This window comes from Ranitomeya imitator, chromosome 10 (assembly GCF_032444005.1).
Source record: "Ranitomeya imitator isolate aRanImi1 chromosome 10, aRanImi1.pri, whole genome shotgun sequence".
NCBI classification, from domain to species: Eukaryota; Metazoa; Chordata; class Amphibia; order Anura; family Dendrobatidae; genus Ranitomeya; species Ranitomeya imitator.
In genome coordinates, this window is record NC_091291.1 from 33,776,311 (window position 1) to 33,795,225 (window position 18,915).

The window sequence follows — 18,915 nt, forward strand, 5'->3', positions numbered from 1 at the left end:
TTACAGCTACGCAGCCGCAAGCAACACTGACTTCTAAAGTGTCTCGAATGATAAGCTCCCGGCATAGTACAAGGAGAAATCGTGGAGGCTTCTCCATGTGAACAGGTGAAAAGCGACAACTGCCTTCTGACATCAGGGCAGTAAATTTCGAAGTGGATATTTGGAAGCCGCCATACGACTGTTGTCGATGGACTTTGATAACAGAATCAACTGCTGGCATTTATGCACATTTTTTTTTTTTTTTTTTCGCAGACTCCTTTGACAACCTTACCAAAAAAAAGACATTTTACGACAGATTTCTGGTCTTCAGGAGGATCTGTGAATCACTTTCTATGTTTGGTAGAGGGGCTTCTTAGGGGTCTTGTACAGAACACAATGGATCAGAAATATAGCAGGGAGAGCGCCACCACCTGGTGTCTAGTGGAGCAACTCAGAGAGACCAGTACAGGTCATGTAGCACCGCGCTATACTGTAGGGAGGTGCTACAAGACAGCCAGTCCCACACGCCGCAAATCTGGACCCCATGCTTGCTTCATATTTCCAAGCAGTTTATTATCTAAGACTAGATGGAGGTTGTGACAAACTGTCCATAATCATGCAAAAATCCACACACTGTGCCGCAAGCATGGACGGGTGAGGAAGACTCAGCTTACAAATACTGATGTGAAATACTGACCAAATACTGATAGTGTGACTGTAGCCTAAGGGCGCAGTCACAGTCCTACATTTCAGACTGGGATTGGATTGCAGTGCACGGACCGGCTGGCAGCTCTCCCAACCAGAGAGTAATGGCTTCATGCACGGTGTTCCGATTCAATATGGCCGCTCTGAAAGAACTGCTACCGGACATTTCTGGTGGCGACTTATCTCCGGAAGCTCAAAAGTATCGGCAGTCCAAAATGAGACATGCCGGATCCTTCACTACTCCAACAATCATCTGTCCGGAACCCACACTTGTTAGAAGAGTCGAACTTGTCGAGAGCAGTCGAGGTTGGCAGTCTCAGCTGAACTTAGTCTACTACGGGGGCGTTAACTAAGCTAACACACATAAACATCCTTTTGCCACATGATTGTTCTGGTGAAAAGTCACAGAGAAAAAAAAGTAGAGATTCTGGTGGCAAGAAAGTCTCGGGGTTGTCAATGGGTCCTCTTGGGAATAAAGTCTGTTGTACACTGCGTTACTACCTTACAAACTTTTTTCGTCAAGCAGTAGGTGTTGGTTATATTAAAGCAGTCCATATAGGGATTGCAGAATATATACAGAGCGTCTTCTCGCTTTCACAGATATATGCCAACTCAAGAAATATTCTTCGAAAGTTGGTGACCTTCCAAAACCCCAGAAGAGTTTGTAGCGTTTCGATAAGTTTTGTGAACGACACCAGGATAATTAATTCTTGGAAATCTGGTGTCCAATTGTATTTTCAGGGGGTGATTGTAGTCTGGAAAATGGGAAAGCATCTTTCAGCAGGTTGCCCAAAATAGTTTTGGCCAAATAGTGAGGCAGGCAAGAAATCACTCTCACGGATCTCATCTGAAGGCCACCGATGTCGGACCTGGTCTTACGAATAGATTTGCACCATCTCTAGTGGATTTACCTTCGATACATCAATGATGCAGCCATTTAGGGGATATGTATTTGAGATTGAGCTAACTTTAATAAAAAAAAAAACACCTTAAAAAAAATATGACCCCATAAAAAACAAAACTAGAAACAGCAGAACAATACTACATAGCTCAGATGAGCGTGAAGCCACCAGATCAGCACCCGCTCATCTCCCATCTGCTGATCCTTGTTGGTCGGGGCAGGGACTTGAAGCCAACAACAGCTGTGACCCAGATTTACTTTCCTCTTGCCAAACATAGCCCCGTGTTTATTAGCAACCCAGTAAACACGCGACGCAGAAATTAAAAAGATTCACATCTTTATTATGATCATCAACCAGAGAAGCGCTAGGGGAGCAATGCACTCAACTGCGAGAACCTCAGAACCATTGTGAACCTGCACAAGAACAAAAGAAAAATCTTCCCATTCATTCATCCACTCAAGTTCATGCTCCGGTATATGGACGTCAGTGCTGGTCATTGAGAACGAGAGGATGGAATATGGGAATATTAGACCATAGCGGGGTCTCCTTCATTCCCCAATCCCATAGGAGGAAGCAAAACTGCACGTCTGTCCCATGGACGTTAAGTTACAGTGAATTAAAGTTCTTTGGCCATTGCTTTAAAATCGAGAGATGGTTAGTCTTAAAGCACAAACCCAATCAAATATAAATATAATAAAAACACAGTGTGACATGAATAAATGCAAATACAAAATACTAACTACATACATACAGAGCACTCCCATGCTTCACCCCAGACCGGACTCGCCACCAAGCAATGGCTTGATGGAGGCTTAGACATTGCGGAGATTCTCCTTTGTGCCCAAACGTCGTGGTCATCATGACGTCTCCCATTAGCAATGTCCACCAGGACCACCCGACCGTGCAGTCGTCGTCACACCGAACACTAAGTGCAATCATATTTGCTAGCAGTTGTTCCTCATGTCCGTCCTTCTTACCCTCACGTGATCCGGCATGATTTTGGACGTCTTGACATTTGGCTTTAGGTTTATTGGGATCGGCGATCCTTTTTGTTTTTGTTTTATAACAATTATAATTGCACTAAATGTTAAAGGAACAATCAGGAGGAGTCGGAGCATAACACAGGGTTTTTCTTTGGTGTTTAAATTCCTTTATGCAAATTAGTTCTTCTCCAGAAGGAAGATTAAAGACATTTTTAACAGCTGGCACTATAAGAAATAACAGATTCTTTGCTTCCGGCAGTGAGCTTACCTTTAAAACCTTCTACACATGCTGCCATTGTTCACCCCCGAGGCCAACATTAAAGGTGTATCACCTAGCCAATTATTACCTTGATCTGCACTGATGAGGGGCAAAAAGCCCGAAACAGCTGTCTACAGAGGAAGACTGATTTGGCGAATATCTTTGTTAATTGGCTATTTACTGACAGCACAAGACAGTTTTCCTTCCTCTTGGAGAAGAGTTTATTTGCATAATTTTTTTTATTTCCTAGGGTGAGGCGGTGACATTATCAATGCCAGTTGCCGATTTCCATAAGATGACATAATACCAGCTAATACCCTCTGTGTCACGCTCCACCACCTGCATTAGCTAGAACACAGTGTTGTTTTTCTGGACATGTTCCTTTAAGGGCGCAGTCAGACGGCCATATAAATCAGACTGCAGTACTCTGACTGGCCAGCGGCTCTCCCCACCCAACCGTGACAGCTGCATAGAAATATGAAGTCATCATGCTCTAGACAGGATAGCTGCCGGCCAGTCTGTGCACTGCGGTCCAATTTACACAGCCCTCTGATTGCACCCTAAGCCACATTGATTAAAAAAAAATTCAGATCGCATTTAAGAAAAAAAAAAAAATAGCTTTTACATAACCCATAAGGCTTAGATCACAAAGGTGGCGGGAGACGTCACTATAGGTAGGTAACCAATGTGGGCATGACAATTTTTTTGGGGGAAAAATTTATGAAACCCATCTACAGTGTAAAACTCCATGGAGTGACTAAATTACCAAACCTACTATTCCCTGGTCTTAAAAGGGCTCAGAGTAAAGAACAATTGTGATTTTTAAACATGTTGTTTTTAAAGGATAGTGCAAGCCATGGCAAATACCATAAGCATTTTAATATAAAAATGTGCTTTTTTTAGGGTGCAGTACTCCAAGCTGCCTTTAGGAGTGCCCAACTAAATGTGAGCAATTCTAATTTAACAGCGGGCCATGTTAAGGATTTATAAATGGTTTCCCCTTTAAAAAAAAAAAAAAAAAAAAAAGAATCAACGCCACATTTTACTTTGCCTGACCTTCCTATATTAACCCACTTTTCTTCAGCAGGTCACAAAGTCAAAGGCACAGCCAATAACAAAGACTCACGGCTTCAATGATTATTAAACATAAGCAAGAGGAAAAAAAATGAAAGAAAAAAAAAAAAAACCACGTGTATAAATAAATAGTGGGAAAACATAAAATAAGCTTTTCCACCACTACTTTTCATAGAAGGACCGCATTGCCGCCCTTGAATCCTGAGAGGTGGGTCACGTTTTAGGGGGGTTATATGCAGGGGAGCACACCCCAAACATGCTAGGAGGGGGGGATACTTAAATAAGTTTCACAGCAATAAACAAAAAATAAAAATAACTGAGGTATTAGGGCAGCAAAGTATTGTCACAGACACTGCTTGGCTTCTAGGGCGTACATCCATGTAAGACCTAGAGGAATAGAAAATATAAATATATATTATAGAACTACCCTTAATACCTCTCTACATTACACCAAGGGTGAAATTGCATGGACCATTCTGTGCAAATGTAATAATCTGGACGGATGGAAAAAGCGGAATAAAAAGAGTTCGTAGTGGGATGGCCACAACACACCACGAAATTACCCCGACAATAGGGTGAAGCACGAGGTATATTGGGTACACAACGCGTTCGACTCCTCTTGGTTTCTTGACGTTTCAGTTCAGAAGACCATGTCCAACTTATGATGGAAGGTCGTAACGCTGCCTCCGCAGGTCAGGATAGAGAATTGCACACAACAGAATTGAAAAAAAACAAGTGATGGCGGGGCCTTTGGTACATAGTGACTTTCTCCCCATCACTGAACCTAAAGGTCTTCTCTTTGCTCGAAAAAAAAATTAGTCCAAAATTTGCTCATTCAATATGAAGAAACATTTTGAAAACAAGTTAATTTTTCAGCATGCTACTCAGGCCTGTCGGGGGGGGATCTTAACATGCGGAAAAGAATAAATGGTTCTTAGCAGAAAACCAACAGCAAAAAAAAAAAGAAAGAGTTTTGTGCATTTGATAGATCCCAAATGTTCTTTCATCGCTCCATCCATTGAGATGTTCCTCACAGAGGAACCGGAGAGATTGTCCTCACTCTTGATCCAACTTCCAAACTCTTCTCCTTGAGAAACGTTTGGCCTTTGCAGTTGGGAATGTTGAGCGTGAAGGGACGAGGAGGTCCTTCATCTAGGCTCTTTGTGTTCGCTCGCCTCTTTTTTAAGTTTTCGGGAGCATCTCTTTGATCACAGATTCCCTTTGGTCTGACCTTGTGGTTTAGATTTTGCTGCGCTTCTTCCTCCTCAGAATAGAAGTAGAGGAAATTAAGTCCAAAACCTAAAAAACGATCCCACAGTCCCATCGGCTTGGAAGAAACAGATTGGGATGATGGGACAAGTTGAGAAGACTGATAAAAGTTTGTGCGCGATTCTGTTGAAGACGACAAAGGCGTGTAGACAGATTTTATGTCCAGAGAGAAAGAACGCTTCAAGCTACTAATCTCACGACGTTGGTCAGATGAGATCCCCATGGAGGTAAACCTGCCCGCCAGGGTGGACTCAGACTCGTCCTTTACACAGCTGCTGTCCAATTTGGTGGCATCGATGGCCACTTCTATTTCTTGGGACATAGAGTTGAGATTGTGATTGCTTTGGCAAATCTGTTTGGTGTTGGGAGGCTTTTCGGTACGTGGCTGCTCGGAGCGCTCGCTGCCTGTAGGACTGTCAGGATGAACCGCTTGGGCGGGATGCGATTGCCGGAAATTGACGAGACTCATCTCATATTCAAGAAGCTGTCCGAGAAAGTTGAAGTTGGGGGAAATGGTGGGTCTTTTTTCCTTAACAAATCTATCGAAACAAGAAAAAGATAAAGTTACCATCCATAAACAAATAAAAAAATAAGTTGTGGACTAATTGAACAAGCAAAGTCTCAGTATGTCAAATTTCATACAATTAGCATTGGTTAGAATTGTCCCTTGACATAAGATGATCACAGCTCATACCGATGATTAGCTGCAATCATTAAGGCAGTGTTCCCCAACTCCGGTCCTCAAGAGCCACCAACAGGTCATGTTTTCAGGATTTCCTTAGTATTGCACAGGTGATGGAAGTATTGCCTGTGCAGGTGATGCAATTATCACCTGTGCAATACTAAGGAAATCCTGCAAACATGACGTGTTGGTGGCTCTTGAGGACCAGAGTTGGGGAACACTGCATTAAATGGATATGGTACCAAGATTTACATTTTTCTGCAGGGCCACACCAGAGGGAAATCAAGTATTACCGTCCTCGCTAAAAATCACTGCCATCGGTCTAATGTATGGAGGAGCAGGTTCCTCCAAAAGCTAGAGACATTTTATGTATACTAAAGGAATTTTCCAGCCTTATGACGTTGATGACCTATCCCAATGAGAGGTCATCAACATCAGATCACTGGGGGTTCTACTACCGATAACAGGTCATTAGCAGGGGTATCCGTGCCGGCCGAGGGAAAAATGGCCAGTGCTCTCCAGCTCGATTCACAGTCTGCATCCAGACACAGTCGGCTGATTTACCTGTATGCATCATCCAGTGAAAGCCCCATCGACCTCATGATGTAAGCAATTGCAATGGCTGCTGAGCGGGAGATTCCAGCCAGGCAATGGACTAAAACTTTACCATTTAACAGCTCCACTTTTCCTGGGAAGAAAAAAAAAAATGCAAAATTAATATAAAAACCATTTTGTAAATTGTTACAGAAATTTTGTTTGGTAGGGGACCAAATGCTGAAACCTCCAGAAATCAATCCTCTGAAGAGAGATGAGCAACATTCAACTGAATGCTTTTGCTCCCTGAATCATTTAGCAATCACAGGACTTTCATCAGCCAGAACATCACTGATTAAAGGGGATATTCTCATTTTCAGAAATTGGAATTAGTGAATAGTGCTTATAAAAACAAGCACTTTTGCAATTTGCTGCTTTTTAAAATTTGCAGCCGTTTTTGAGATATTAACACTTTTCGTTTAGCAGCGGTGGTCGGTCTCCAAGTCGACGAGCAGTAAACAAGAGAAAAATGTTAATATCTCAAGAACCGCTGAAAATGTTAACAAGCAGTAAATTGAAAAATTGCTTGTATTTACAAGCACTATCCAACGATACCCATGTACGAAAATGGAAATAACCCTTTAAAAAAAAAAAAACTTCTGACTTTTTGACTCTGCCTTGTATTTACATAATTGGTCATTTGAGGAGATTCCGAAGCTGGCAATAGACATTTTTGGGGGCCAGCAATAAATATTTTACCTTGTAAACCCAACATTTCCTACCACTGTATTCTAGATTGTGGGTAGGATACAGCTTATGTGATAGCAGATGTATTCACGATATCGGATGTGTAATAATAGGAATGAGAGAGGAAAAGATACCTATGAACTCGACAGCTGCACCGAGCCAGGGCAGGATCTTCTCACAGTAGCTGTCATTGATGGGGATGCGTAGAAAATGGTTATCAGAGATGAAAACGGGCTTTGGACAGCTGCAGCTGACATTCAGCACATGCGTGATGCCATTCTGATTAATCACCTCCTATAAAAAGGACATTAAGCAGCACAATGAGATCACGGAACATGAGAAACCCATTCATAGCAAGAAAAAAAAAAAAATCCCCACTAGTCACATAAATGATTGCTTTAAAAAAAAAGAAAAAAATACCCATGTTAAATCTTACTGTTCGGCAAATGCAATTTTTGCATCAATTTAAACCATAATATGCCACAAATACATGGTTAAATTCCCCCCTGATGTGCCCTATGGAAAATCAAACCAGTATCAAAAGGGTTTGAGCACTTTAAAGGTGGAACTCTCACCAGATCAAAGTGGCCAGTTTTTGGCTCTTATTTTATTCCAGAAGTTCCCTCGAGTATCCCGCTTTTTGTTTTTTCAAAATATAACGTATTGTTGCAGAGGTATGGGGTTTTTAATTTGGTGTTTATTTTTATGATCTTTATTGAGGGGGCGAGGCTCACAGGGGAAAACAGACACGCCCCCAGAGAACCATGTAAGCCACACCCCTTCCAAAAGTCTATAAAAAAATTAGCACTAAATAAAAAGACTCCTATCTCTGGAACCGTATGATGGATTTTGATAAAACAAAAATCAGAATAATCAGGGGAGCAGTGGGAATTAAATAAAAGTAAAAACTGAACACTTCGGTCTTGGTGACAAGCCCTCTTTAAGGAGCGCTAATTTCAGCTCTATGATCCCCATTGGTGTAATGGAGGTTCGTAAGATCACCTTTCAACAGACCATCTCCTCTGAAAGGCATAACCCCCAAAAATTGAGACAAGTCATCACTTTCAAATTGCTCCAGAAGCCCTCAGGCACATTAGATAAAAAGCTGTCAGAATCAACCAATTCCGACAGGATTGGCCAAACATCGAATGTATATGACAGAGAAGATAAGGTCCAGCCAAGCTTAAATTTCAGTGGAAATTGATGGAACACGGTCAATTCTACCGATTTGTCTCAGACAAAAATTAGTGCAGAAGGCAGGTGAAAGTGTTCATTATGAACAACTGGTAAAAAAGAAAAATATTCAAGAAAAACCTAACACATAACAGAGCTGGATGTATGACTATGACTCATACTAATTGAGCAAATCCCGTAGAGAGCTTTACCGCTGCGGCCTGAGCGCTCCTCACGAGATGAAAACGTTACAGAGAACATTTTACAGTCAGTCTCAGGAGAGTTCAGTAAAATGGATGCTCCGTTGCATCATACGCTCACATTAGAAATACCCCATGCCACAAGGAGAACGCCTATTGAACGGGGCCATGGGAAATTACATGTCACAAACAGGTAATTAAGTGTGCATTCCCGTTAAGAAGGACCTTTCACCAGGTGTCCGGTATTTGCTCTTATTTTATTCCCGCAGCTTTTTTGGAGTATTCCGCTTTTTGCTTTTATTAAATCCGTCTCAGAGATATGGGCCTTTTTATTTGGTGCTAATTTTGATGGTTTTTACAAGGGTGTGCGTCTTGCAGGATCCTCAGGGGCGTGTCTTTAGGCCGCTCTGCATAATCAGCCAATGAGCCACGCCCCCTTCATAAAAGAATATTAAAAATTAGCCATATCTCTGAAACCGGGAGGCGGATTTAAAAAAGAAAAAAAGCGGAATACTCACGGGAACAAGTAGAATAAAAAGAGCAAGAACTGACCACTTTGACCCGGTGACAGGTCCTCTTTAAAGATGTACAATGGGTTGATTCTGCTGCCTGGTCAGTGTAGTTAGGTGCTGCTGTGTGCAGGAGCTTTCAGGCAGGCATTTCTAGGGTATTTAGAGAAAGGAATGACAGGCTGCAGTAAATTCTGCCTGGGAATGTAATGTAGACTGGCTAGATCAGTAACATGCAGCAGAGTCATTACCTATGCATTAAGCTCAGGGCTGAAGGCATGCAATGCTGACGCTGCGCTCTGCAAGGTTGAAGCCGCTTTCATTCAAGGTTATTATTCTGTAAGTGGAAACGTGCGCTCCTCTAGTGATTCATACAAATTCTTTGATTGCAATGTCCAATAATGAAGAATCCACACAATCACATGCTGCTGGATTATCACAATTAGACTTAAAAAGGCCCCACCCTACCATATTGTAAAATAATGGCATATTACTTACATATGCCATCACTTTATGATTAGTGGGTGCGTATCCTTTGGAACCTCAGATAGGGACCGCAGAGCCGATTTAGCGCTGTGCCCCATCTAAGTTTTCCCTGCATTAAGGAATTTCCTAGTGTCCTGGTTGTGAGCATTCACTTGACAGGAGAAGTGCTGCAGGTGACTGGGTAGGTTGGGGGGTAGCATAGCACCTTTATTCTCAGGATCCTTGAGGTTGGACCCCACAAAGTGGTGGCATATCGTAGCAGTTTTTTTCCAGAAAAATAACAGATAAAAAAGATGAAAACTGATCCTTTATATGCTACAGTCACATTGGTCAGTGTGTTGTCCCTCATGCGATCAGTTTTGCGTCCCCACCAATTATTTCCTCATTTGGGCCCTAAAAAAAAAACGAAATGGCCACCTGGTCTTCCCATCAAAAACAGAAAAATTGCACCAAAATTAGTCCTAAGCCACTCTATAAATGGCATTTTTCAGTCCAAGTGTGCCACCCATGACCGTGCCCAAATTTGTTTAGCTCCTCAAAAAGGTCCCTACTGAAGGACCTTTTGTGGAACAGCATATACAAAACAAGGAAAAAGAAAAAAACACAACTAATAAATTACAACGATCTGCAGGCTACCAGAACAAGGAACACAGGTTAAAGATCAACCTTATCACCTACCGAAGAGAAAGGGTTAAACTAATTCGGAGAAGGTAGGAAGCAGCTTGTAATTTGACCCGTGTAGGTTTATGGCTCATACCTGATCCATGACATCATTCTGGGATCCCAGGTAAAGGTGCGGCAGGATACGGGTAACAGACACCGTGGATGTGGACAGGCAAGGCTGGGATATGCTCGTGTGCAAAATATTCGAGGTGCGGCCTTCACACAGGTTTGGGAATTGGGATGAAAATTCAGCAAACCCCCCTGTAGAAGAAGAAGACAACAACAACAGGTTGAAAATTTTGATGGAGCAAAATGCAAGACTACCCAAATATATAAATCTAGATTTTTCAGCTCCGGTTTTATTTTTGCACCCTACGTCGGATAACTTTATTTAGTGTTGCCTAGAGGTGCACCGAGCTGCATTTTTTTTCTCTCCTCCTCACTATTTTTGGCAAGTTACCTAATTTGGTGTGGACTGGGTGATGGGATCACGACATAGGCCATTTAAAGCAGGATGACTGCAATGATAATACAGCGTTTCGTTCTGGGGTGAGATGATTTGTGGGTGTGAGAAAATTTGATTCTGACCGGCACTCAAGAGTTTGGTGTGATGCCAATTCTTAATGTACGCCTGCAAATCTGAGTTAGGCTGTTTGCCAGGGTAAGGCGAGAGGGGTAGTTTTAAACTTCTGAGAAAGGTGAATGCGGGATTGAAAAAAAAAATTATATAATATATATATATACCCCAACTTTTTACTATTGATGCTGCCTATGCAGCATCAATAGTAAAAAGATCTAATGTTAAAAATAATAAAAAATAGTTATATACTCACTGTCCGTCGAGACCGGAGCGCGCGAGGAGCATCGGTAAACGCTTTGCCTGGATCCGGGGGCCAACGGAAGGCGAGTATATAACCATTTATTTATTTATTTTTTTAACAAGGATATGGTGCCCACATTGTTATATACTACGTGGGCTGTGCAATATACTATGTGGGCTGTGCAATATACTACGTGGGCTGTGTTATATACTACCTGCGTGGGCTGTTATATACTATGTGGCTGTGTTATATGCTATGTGGGCAGTTATTCACTCCGTGGGCTGTGCTATATACTCGGTGGGCTGTAATATATACTACGTGGCCGGCCGCAAACAATCAGCGACAGGCGCAGTCCGACCGTAAATTGGCGTGGGATTTGAACCACGTTTCGCTAATTGGTCGCGGCCGGCCTAATCCTGTGTATTCAATGCATTATTCTAAAATCTTCATAAATAAACTACATACATATTCTAGAACACCCGATGCGTTAGAATCGGGCCACCATCTAATAAATAATATATATATATATATAAAAAAAAAACCAAGTGCATCATGTTGGCCAAAGCAAAAGCCACTATTTAGTGGTTCAAAGGGTGGGATCCCAAGTGGCGGACTTTGTTTTATGAACCCTACACGCACATGAACTGGGGTAGTGTGAGAGGAAATAAAATTTTCATAGAATATTTGATGACTTCTTTCAACAGAAGTTATACATTTGGTTTTTTTTCCCATTCTATGGGGAGTTCGTAAATTCATTCCATCACCGGCTGTTAACTTCCGACCCATTCTGCAGTCTCTCTAGTTTTTGCTCTCTCTTGGGTAATGATCTCACACTGCAAGACACGGATCATGCAGCACTTTCTGAAATCCAGCACATGTGCTGAGTCTTTCAAAATGTGATATCACTCGGAAAGAGATATGGTATATTAATCAATCGATAGGACAAATTTAGTCTGAATGAAGGGGGGAAAAAGAAAAATCAATGGCACGATCACATTTTCTGAATGCGGCTTAGGTTAGGTCATCTTACCACCATTCAAAAATAATGTAATTTTACCCAATTGACAACAGCCAATGCCTTGAAATGGTGAATATTAGATTTCCATTGACACGATTCAGGTCATTTTTATACAAGTCTCTTAGAGAAGAGATTCATATGCAGAATTTGTCTTTCCCGATCAAGTCTTATGGGATTAAAATTAGAAAAAGTCTTAAAATGTCAATCCCTAAGAGATCGGTCAACTGGACCCCCTTCCTCTATGAAACAAAAGTGAAGACTCGACTTACAAAGAGTGGCTCTTGCTTTGGCAGACCCAGTCCGACCATGTATTTGATGGATGGCCATTTAGTTGTATGGCTAGAATGCGATCCTAGATGACCATCGGGAGTTAGAGAAGTCAAGGCGATCATCTAATCGCTTGGCCAACTTCTGCCTAAAGCAGGGTAGTAATAGTACCCCTTTAGCTGAACATATAATTTCGACAGTAGTGGTCGGTTTGGTGATGTTCTAAATAGGAAGAGGAGAGTAAAAATACATTAAATGGCCACATAAGGATCAGGCATGTTGAAATCCAACAGCCTGATTCTTCTTTTCCCCAAACATCTGCCAACAGGGGAAAGTTGGGACACCACCATACACTTTACATGCTCAACTAGTTCCACCGAAATCAGCTGGTTTGCATAGCATTAATCCAAAGTATATAACCAGTAATGAACTCACAAGGACTTTGGAAATATTGCTTTACATTAAGTTTCGCTTACCTTCTAAGAGAGAGACAGAGCTGTATTTTTTCTCCAACTTTCCGACAATCAAGGACACAAAATGGCCAGCAGATAACTCCTGATTGCCCTGGTCATATACAACTACTTGCTTCTCAAACGAAGCATCGATCTATTGAACAAGAACAAAAAAAAAAAAAAAAAAAAAAAAGAGAAAGAAGACAAATGTTGAGTGGTCGGAAATCCAAGGTCAACTGTTCTATTATGGATGTTGTGGTCCAATAAAGCTAAAAATTCAATGGATGCAGGAGTAGGGTGAAGCGCAGCTGAAACTAGGCAAATTTGTTCTTCTGGAGTCTAGAATAATGAGGGACAACCCATGCGGGAGTGACAATCACCATACTGGTAGCCAGACATCTCAGAGTAAAAACAGATAAGCAAATTAAGCAAAGATCTAAACATACCCTATCCTTCCATCACCTGCCAATAGTCAGGAGGCCACCGTATACATATATTGGCACCAATGCCACCAAAATCAGATGACCTTAAATTAACATTTATGGCAGGATGTAGAACTTAGCTGAAGCCAAAAACAGTGTTAAGGCACAACTTTTACTCGTCATCATCTCTTTTTGTGGTCTACATAAGCCTCAACACAACTGGTCGAGATAATCCAAGGAACAAACACGGAACTCAGGATCTTGAAGACTTCAAACACAATACCAAGTTCCTCCATCATCTTCTTCATCTTTTGTTTTACAATAATTGATGGTGATACTTTAGATTTACGAAAGTCAAGTTGTTTCTCCTGGATTTCTTCATATTTGAACAACTTTACATTTGTCAAATCAACATAGAAGACTTGTCAGTGATTGAGCACAAGGTTTCCTGTTGCCCGCATCTGTCTGCTGCAGTATTGACCCTGACTGGCCTATATTTAGGTCTGGATGATTCATATTAATTTTAAAAGTAACATGTAGTCAGTAGAGGTATCGTTTAACAAGCATCCTGATTATTTTGGAGGAATGTCGATAGAAACAAGATACATGATACACTTAGCTCAGCGCTCTCTAATGGTGAGGCCTTATGTGACTTAGTCAACAAACCTTAGGGTGCGGCAGCACAAGAAGCTCCTTCAGAAGACGTTTTCGGGCCAGCTTTGACCCACATAGGTTCACGGAGCCCACCACATGGAGATTGTTGTAGTCGCTGAATGAGCGGCAGTCGATTACCAGGACCCCTTCGCTGTCCTCCCTCAAGATGCCAGCCAGTTTTTGGGCTTGTATTGCTTGGGGAGGTTTCCTCTCTCCACCCATTTTGATCAGTCTGTAATAAAACAAAATAAAGATAGAACATATATGGATGTGATTCCATACGCACAAAATAATAAAAATCACACAACATCATCTTGTAAATATATTAGAGTACTAATGGTATTTTCCAAGGTCTCAAAAAAAAAAAAAATTCCCATATTGGATCCAGTATGAAAAAGTGGACCAACATAAATTGTCCAACGACATAATTGGAGGCCATAGCCTAACACTAGAAGTCCCAGAGAGGGGTCATTTAACATTTCTACCTTTGGAGCTCGAAATTTCTGGAACTTCTAGTGTTAAGAGCATCGTCTGAATGTAGCAGAGATCATCAATGGGGTGCCGGAGAAAAACCAGCATGGTGTTCCGTTCAAGATCAGTTGGGGACTACTTCCAATCTTGGTGTAAAAATTGGTTGGACAACCTTCGTCAAAGTTGCCTATTGTGATGGTCAATCCTTTGAAATAGGTCAGGGGCATACCAATGGTACAGCCGCACAGGGGGCCCAAGAGATAAAGGAGCCACGGCCACCTCCAAAGCAGGTGGAGTTGTGCATCATGATGAGCTATTGAACTGCAAAGGGCCCATATTGTTCCTGCACAGGGGCCTCCTCCATCTGTGTCTGCCCCTGGGGCAGGGATAACGGTTCTCCTTTTATAGATCCATCTGGTCTGTGGAAACTTGCTTAGCAAGTAATGTGCCATGGGTATGCAAACTAGCTCTCATCCAAAAGGAAGCAACTATCCAAACCAAAACCCCCATATTATATTGGAGGTCAAAGCCTTGTTCTTACAACCTACCAATGAAGCAAAACACCAACTAAATAGTTGTTTGGTTTTTTTTTTTACACTGTGCCCTTACCAGACCTTCCAGATCAGATATCCTGAGATAAGGATGTACCATGCCCAATGCATCAATGAAAAATTTATTAGGCAACCAGAACATTTTAAGCATTCGCTAATGGATATATTCCAGTGCAAGATATCCAGTAGGGGCTAGGCTAGTTTAGACAGGTAGAAGAATGCTTACGTGAAAAATCTGATGTATATAAACACCTAAGTCCAAAAACAAGTGCCGACAATATATCTCAATTTAGTCCGCTCAATGACTAAAAGGGCAAAAGTTATCATCCATCACACAAAAAAGATGCCATAAAAGAAAATAAGCAAAACCAAATATACAATATTGGTAAATCAAAATCCTAATAAACATGTACCTTTTTTAGGTTTACATTCTTTAATCAGCATTCAAATTACGGTATTTTTTATTCTATCCCATTGGGGCTTGATAATTTTTTGGCTACTTTTTTGGGGATCTTTTCTAAAATCACTACCAAGATCAAGTCAGAACATGAAAGGCTTTTTATTCTTTCGCTTTCCCAGTGGTTCATTACATGTCCTCAAGAACACAGCCGAGTGATGTCATTTGGGAAATTCGAGTGTTGCATGTGGTTTTTCTAGAACACATAATAAAACATTATGTTTTAAGGCTTTGAGTCCTTTTATTTTTTTTTTTTTCCCTCTCTTTCTCAATGACCTTGGTCTTACTCATGGAGACATTTTGGATGTATTTAGGATGATAAACACCAACGTTGGCCTGGCATGGGTCAATCTGGTAAGAATACAAAGACTTGATGTTTGATTCCCTTGATAAATTTTGTTGCACTTTTTGTTTTTTTTTCCATTGCGGATTTTTAAGTGTAATTGTCTCACTATTCCTCCTCTGGGAGATATCTTGATAATAAAAGTGTTCGTTATTAAGAAAAGAAAAAAAATGCAACATGGCCATGAGATTTTAGAAATTTTGCTGCTACTTGAAAATGAAAATACCTGCACGGCAACAACACATCAAATACAACATGTGTAAACAAGGCCTTAGGGTAGCTTCACACATGGCTACATACACTCATCTCCACCATTTTTTTTTCCCCCTCGACAAAAAATGTTGCAATAGAGAAATATAAAACGTGCGTTACGATTGGTTCGATTTTTGTCATTTTAGGTGGTTAGTGAATTAACCCCCTCCCTCCAGAAACACAACATAGCATTTTTACCACTCCCTTTTCATCCCTATAGGCTTCTCTTAGAAAAGATATTGAAAAAAATAATTGAATTTTTTTTTTTTTTTTAATCTGCACAGAAAATAATGACAAAATAGCCAGAAAATAACAGCGTACAAGCTGCAATTTATTTTTATGGAAAGGGGTAAATCTGGAATTAAGATTTTTTTTCGGAGTAGTTTCGTTTATAAACAAGAACAGATGAGATAGGCCTTTTTTTTTTTTTTTTTAAAGCGAGCCAGAGATGTAATATGGCCGGGCCTATTGCAACAGCAGCAGTATAAGCTTTTATGCATGTAATGGACCATCTCTCCATGTGGTTGGCAATTGCTCAGAATGAGATGCCATTTTCTATAGATAACCCCACTGCCCAGTAACAGCCTTCTTTGGTCTGGGCATTAGGTCACTCCTGACGGGTCCGGCTCCGGGTGAGGTCATGGTGTAAGAGGCGCCTGTTATCTGTGATGTAATGGGATACCAGAGGCATGACTTACTGCTGGAAATATCATTCTCGGGAGCAGATCAACATCTCGGTGCAACATAGTGACCACAAGAGTCAGAACTAAAAATATCACTAATCAATAGGAGCCTAATGACATAATACCGGAGGTCTCCAGCAAGTCTACTGCCCATATAATTGCTTTATGAGCCATTCACTCGCGGGAAGATTACCTCCCTGCATCTAATAAGCAACGATACAACACATCAAAGTAACGCAAATCGGGAAAATACTTCTGCTGTCTGTTAGGAGCCATTTTAGGCTCCCAATGGCACTCGGACTCATCCTTTTGTTTCTCAAATTAGTAATTTCCCACGATTTTTATGCATTTATTTTGGAATATGTTCCTTTGTCCCCCTCTGAGTAAGTGAGAAGCACAGGGTACAATGGTATTACCATACAATAGAACCAGCAAGGAAAAAAAAAAAAAAATTAAAAAAAATGATATTTTCTTTTTTTTCCTTCCATGCTGGTTATATTGTATGGTAATACATAAAATAAATAATAATAATAATAATAATAATATATATATAAAATAATGAAAAAGTATATACGGTAATAATAATAATAATAAAAATAATATAGAATACTACATCTTTTTATGGAATATGTTATTTTTGTGTGTGTAATTTGTTTTTAATAAATATTTTATATATTATTTTCCACAATATTTGAATATATATTCCATTTTTATGGGCAAAAAAAACAAACCTATTTTTTTAATGAAATTCTAATTTAATAAGTAAAAAAAAAAAAAAAAAAATTAATTATTGAGCTCCTTCGTCCACATACGCACCATTTATATCTACTGGTAAACAAACCCATTTCGCTAATCGGTACATACCCAGATACCAGAACACGTCCTTTGTCCTACAGAAAAACGTAAATATTTTTTTGCCTTTAAAGCTTGCACGGCCCTCATGCATGCGACATATCCAGATGTCCTTTCAGGTTAGGAGATTTAATGCTGCTCTCTTTTCCCTACATTTCCTGGCGATACATGAGCTATGCATTTTTTTTTTTATTATTATTATTATCATCCGCTCTGCAATGCGTTCCTGGCCTCGGTACAGCAAAATGGGGTAGAAGCCAATATAGCGGAAAACAGACACAGACAACAGCTCCTCCGCATTAAGCCACGCGCAATGCATTATTATTATTATTTTTTTTTCCCCCTCTTTCCAAGAAGTAAATGAGAATGAAATGGAATTCCAACATATCGGTCATGCACAGGAAACAGGGATGTGGGAAGCGGTTTCCAAAAATGCAAAAAATGTCGCAAGCTTAAAAAAAAAAAAAAAAGGGATGGAGATGGAGGCTGCGAATAGAAGAAAATGTGCTAGGTGAAGGGTAGGAGAATTATAGCTGAATTTGCAATGCACTGATCGTGGGCACAATGCATCACAAAATCCATGCAGGACTGGATCATAACAGCTGCTGGGAGGGATTACCTCTGTCTTTCCCAGAGAAATCTGACCAGCTGGTCTAGGGGGGTAAAGAAAAAAAAAAAAAGCTAGGACAGTGTAGTCACACAAGTCCCAGCCATCCCAAGGTCTCATCTGATTCTATAGATTTAGAGATGAAAGCTGATTTTTGTTCGTAATAGAAAAAAAAATCCCATTGACAAAGTGGGCTCTGCTACATCTGCAATGCACCTGTCATGGGTGCACGACACAATCTATGCCTGCGACACCAGATCTGCAGCAGCTCCTCGGTGCAAAAAAAAAAAAAAAAAGGCGTAAAATGCAAATAAAAAACAATACAAACGTCGTAATAGTAAAAAAAAAAAAGCAAAATGTATCAATATTTAACAAATAAAAAGGACGATAAACAAAAACGAACAAAAGCAACGAAACAAAGAGATTTACCTTTCTGGAGAGCTCTGGAGGGTTCCCAATGCAGCAACCGCAGCCTCCTGTCGCAGCAGCAGTACCTGCAATGGATGGACAGACTGACGCAGGAAGAAGAGCAAAGCTAGGAGGTAGCAGAGGGTCCCAGGTGCTCTGTACTATATTGTTATGGTGACTGGAGCCAGCAGAGAGAGGATGAGGTAATGTGCAGGGAGAGGGAGGGGTGCACAGGGGGAGTGTTAAAAATAACTCAGGTTGATGTCATCTCCAGCCAATCAGAAGCCATGTCAGGACTGAGCTGTGATGTCACCTCTTAGCCTGATTAAAACAATCCCTTGGTGGATTTTCCACTGACACACACACACAGCATTAACCCTTTCACCGATGCATTGCTGAACCGCACAAAACAAAAGCAATATTTACTGGAAAAAAATAAAAATGCAAATTTTTTTTTGTGCAAACTTATTTGTGCATTTAAATAAAAAAAAA

The 18,915-nt window shown here is 40.7% G+C and overlaps 1 protein-coding gene across 2 annotated transcripts; it reads right to left on the bottom strand.

Annotated features, from left to right (window-relative positions):
• Nucleotides 1–1,905: 1,905 nt before the first annotated feature.
• Nucleotides 1,906–18,603, bottom strand: LOC138651764 (dual specificity protein phosphatase 8-like). Of its 2 annotated transcripts, none has more exons than XM_069742235.1 (7): nt 18,445–18,603; nt 13,812–14,031; nt 12,748–12,877; nt 10,260–10,426; nt 7,269–7,428; nt 6,418–6,541; nt 1,906–5,710 (listed from the first exon to the last, which is right to left on the bottom strand). In XM_069742235.1, exons 2-7 carry the CDS (start codon nt 14,019–14,021, stop codon nt 4,933–4,935), a joined length of 1,569 nt encoding a protein of 522 aa, XP_069598336.1. In that variant the 5' UTR covers nt 14,022–14,031; nt 18,445–18,603; the 3' UTR covers nt 1,906–4,932. The 2 variants fall into 2 exon arrangements, with proteins under 2 accessions (XP_069598336.1, XP_069598337.1); XM_069742236.1 differs by lacking the exon at nt 18,445–18,603 and adding an exon at nt 17,421–17,516.
• Between the last annotated feature and the right edge of the window lie 312 nt (nt 18,604–18,915).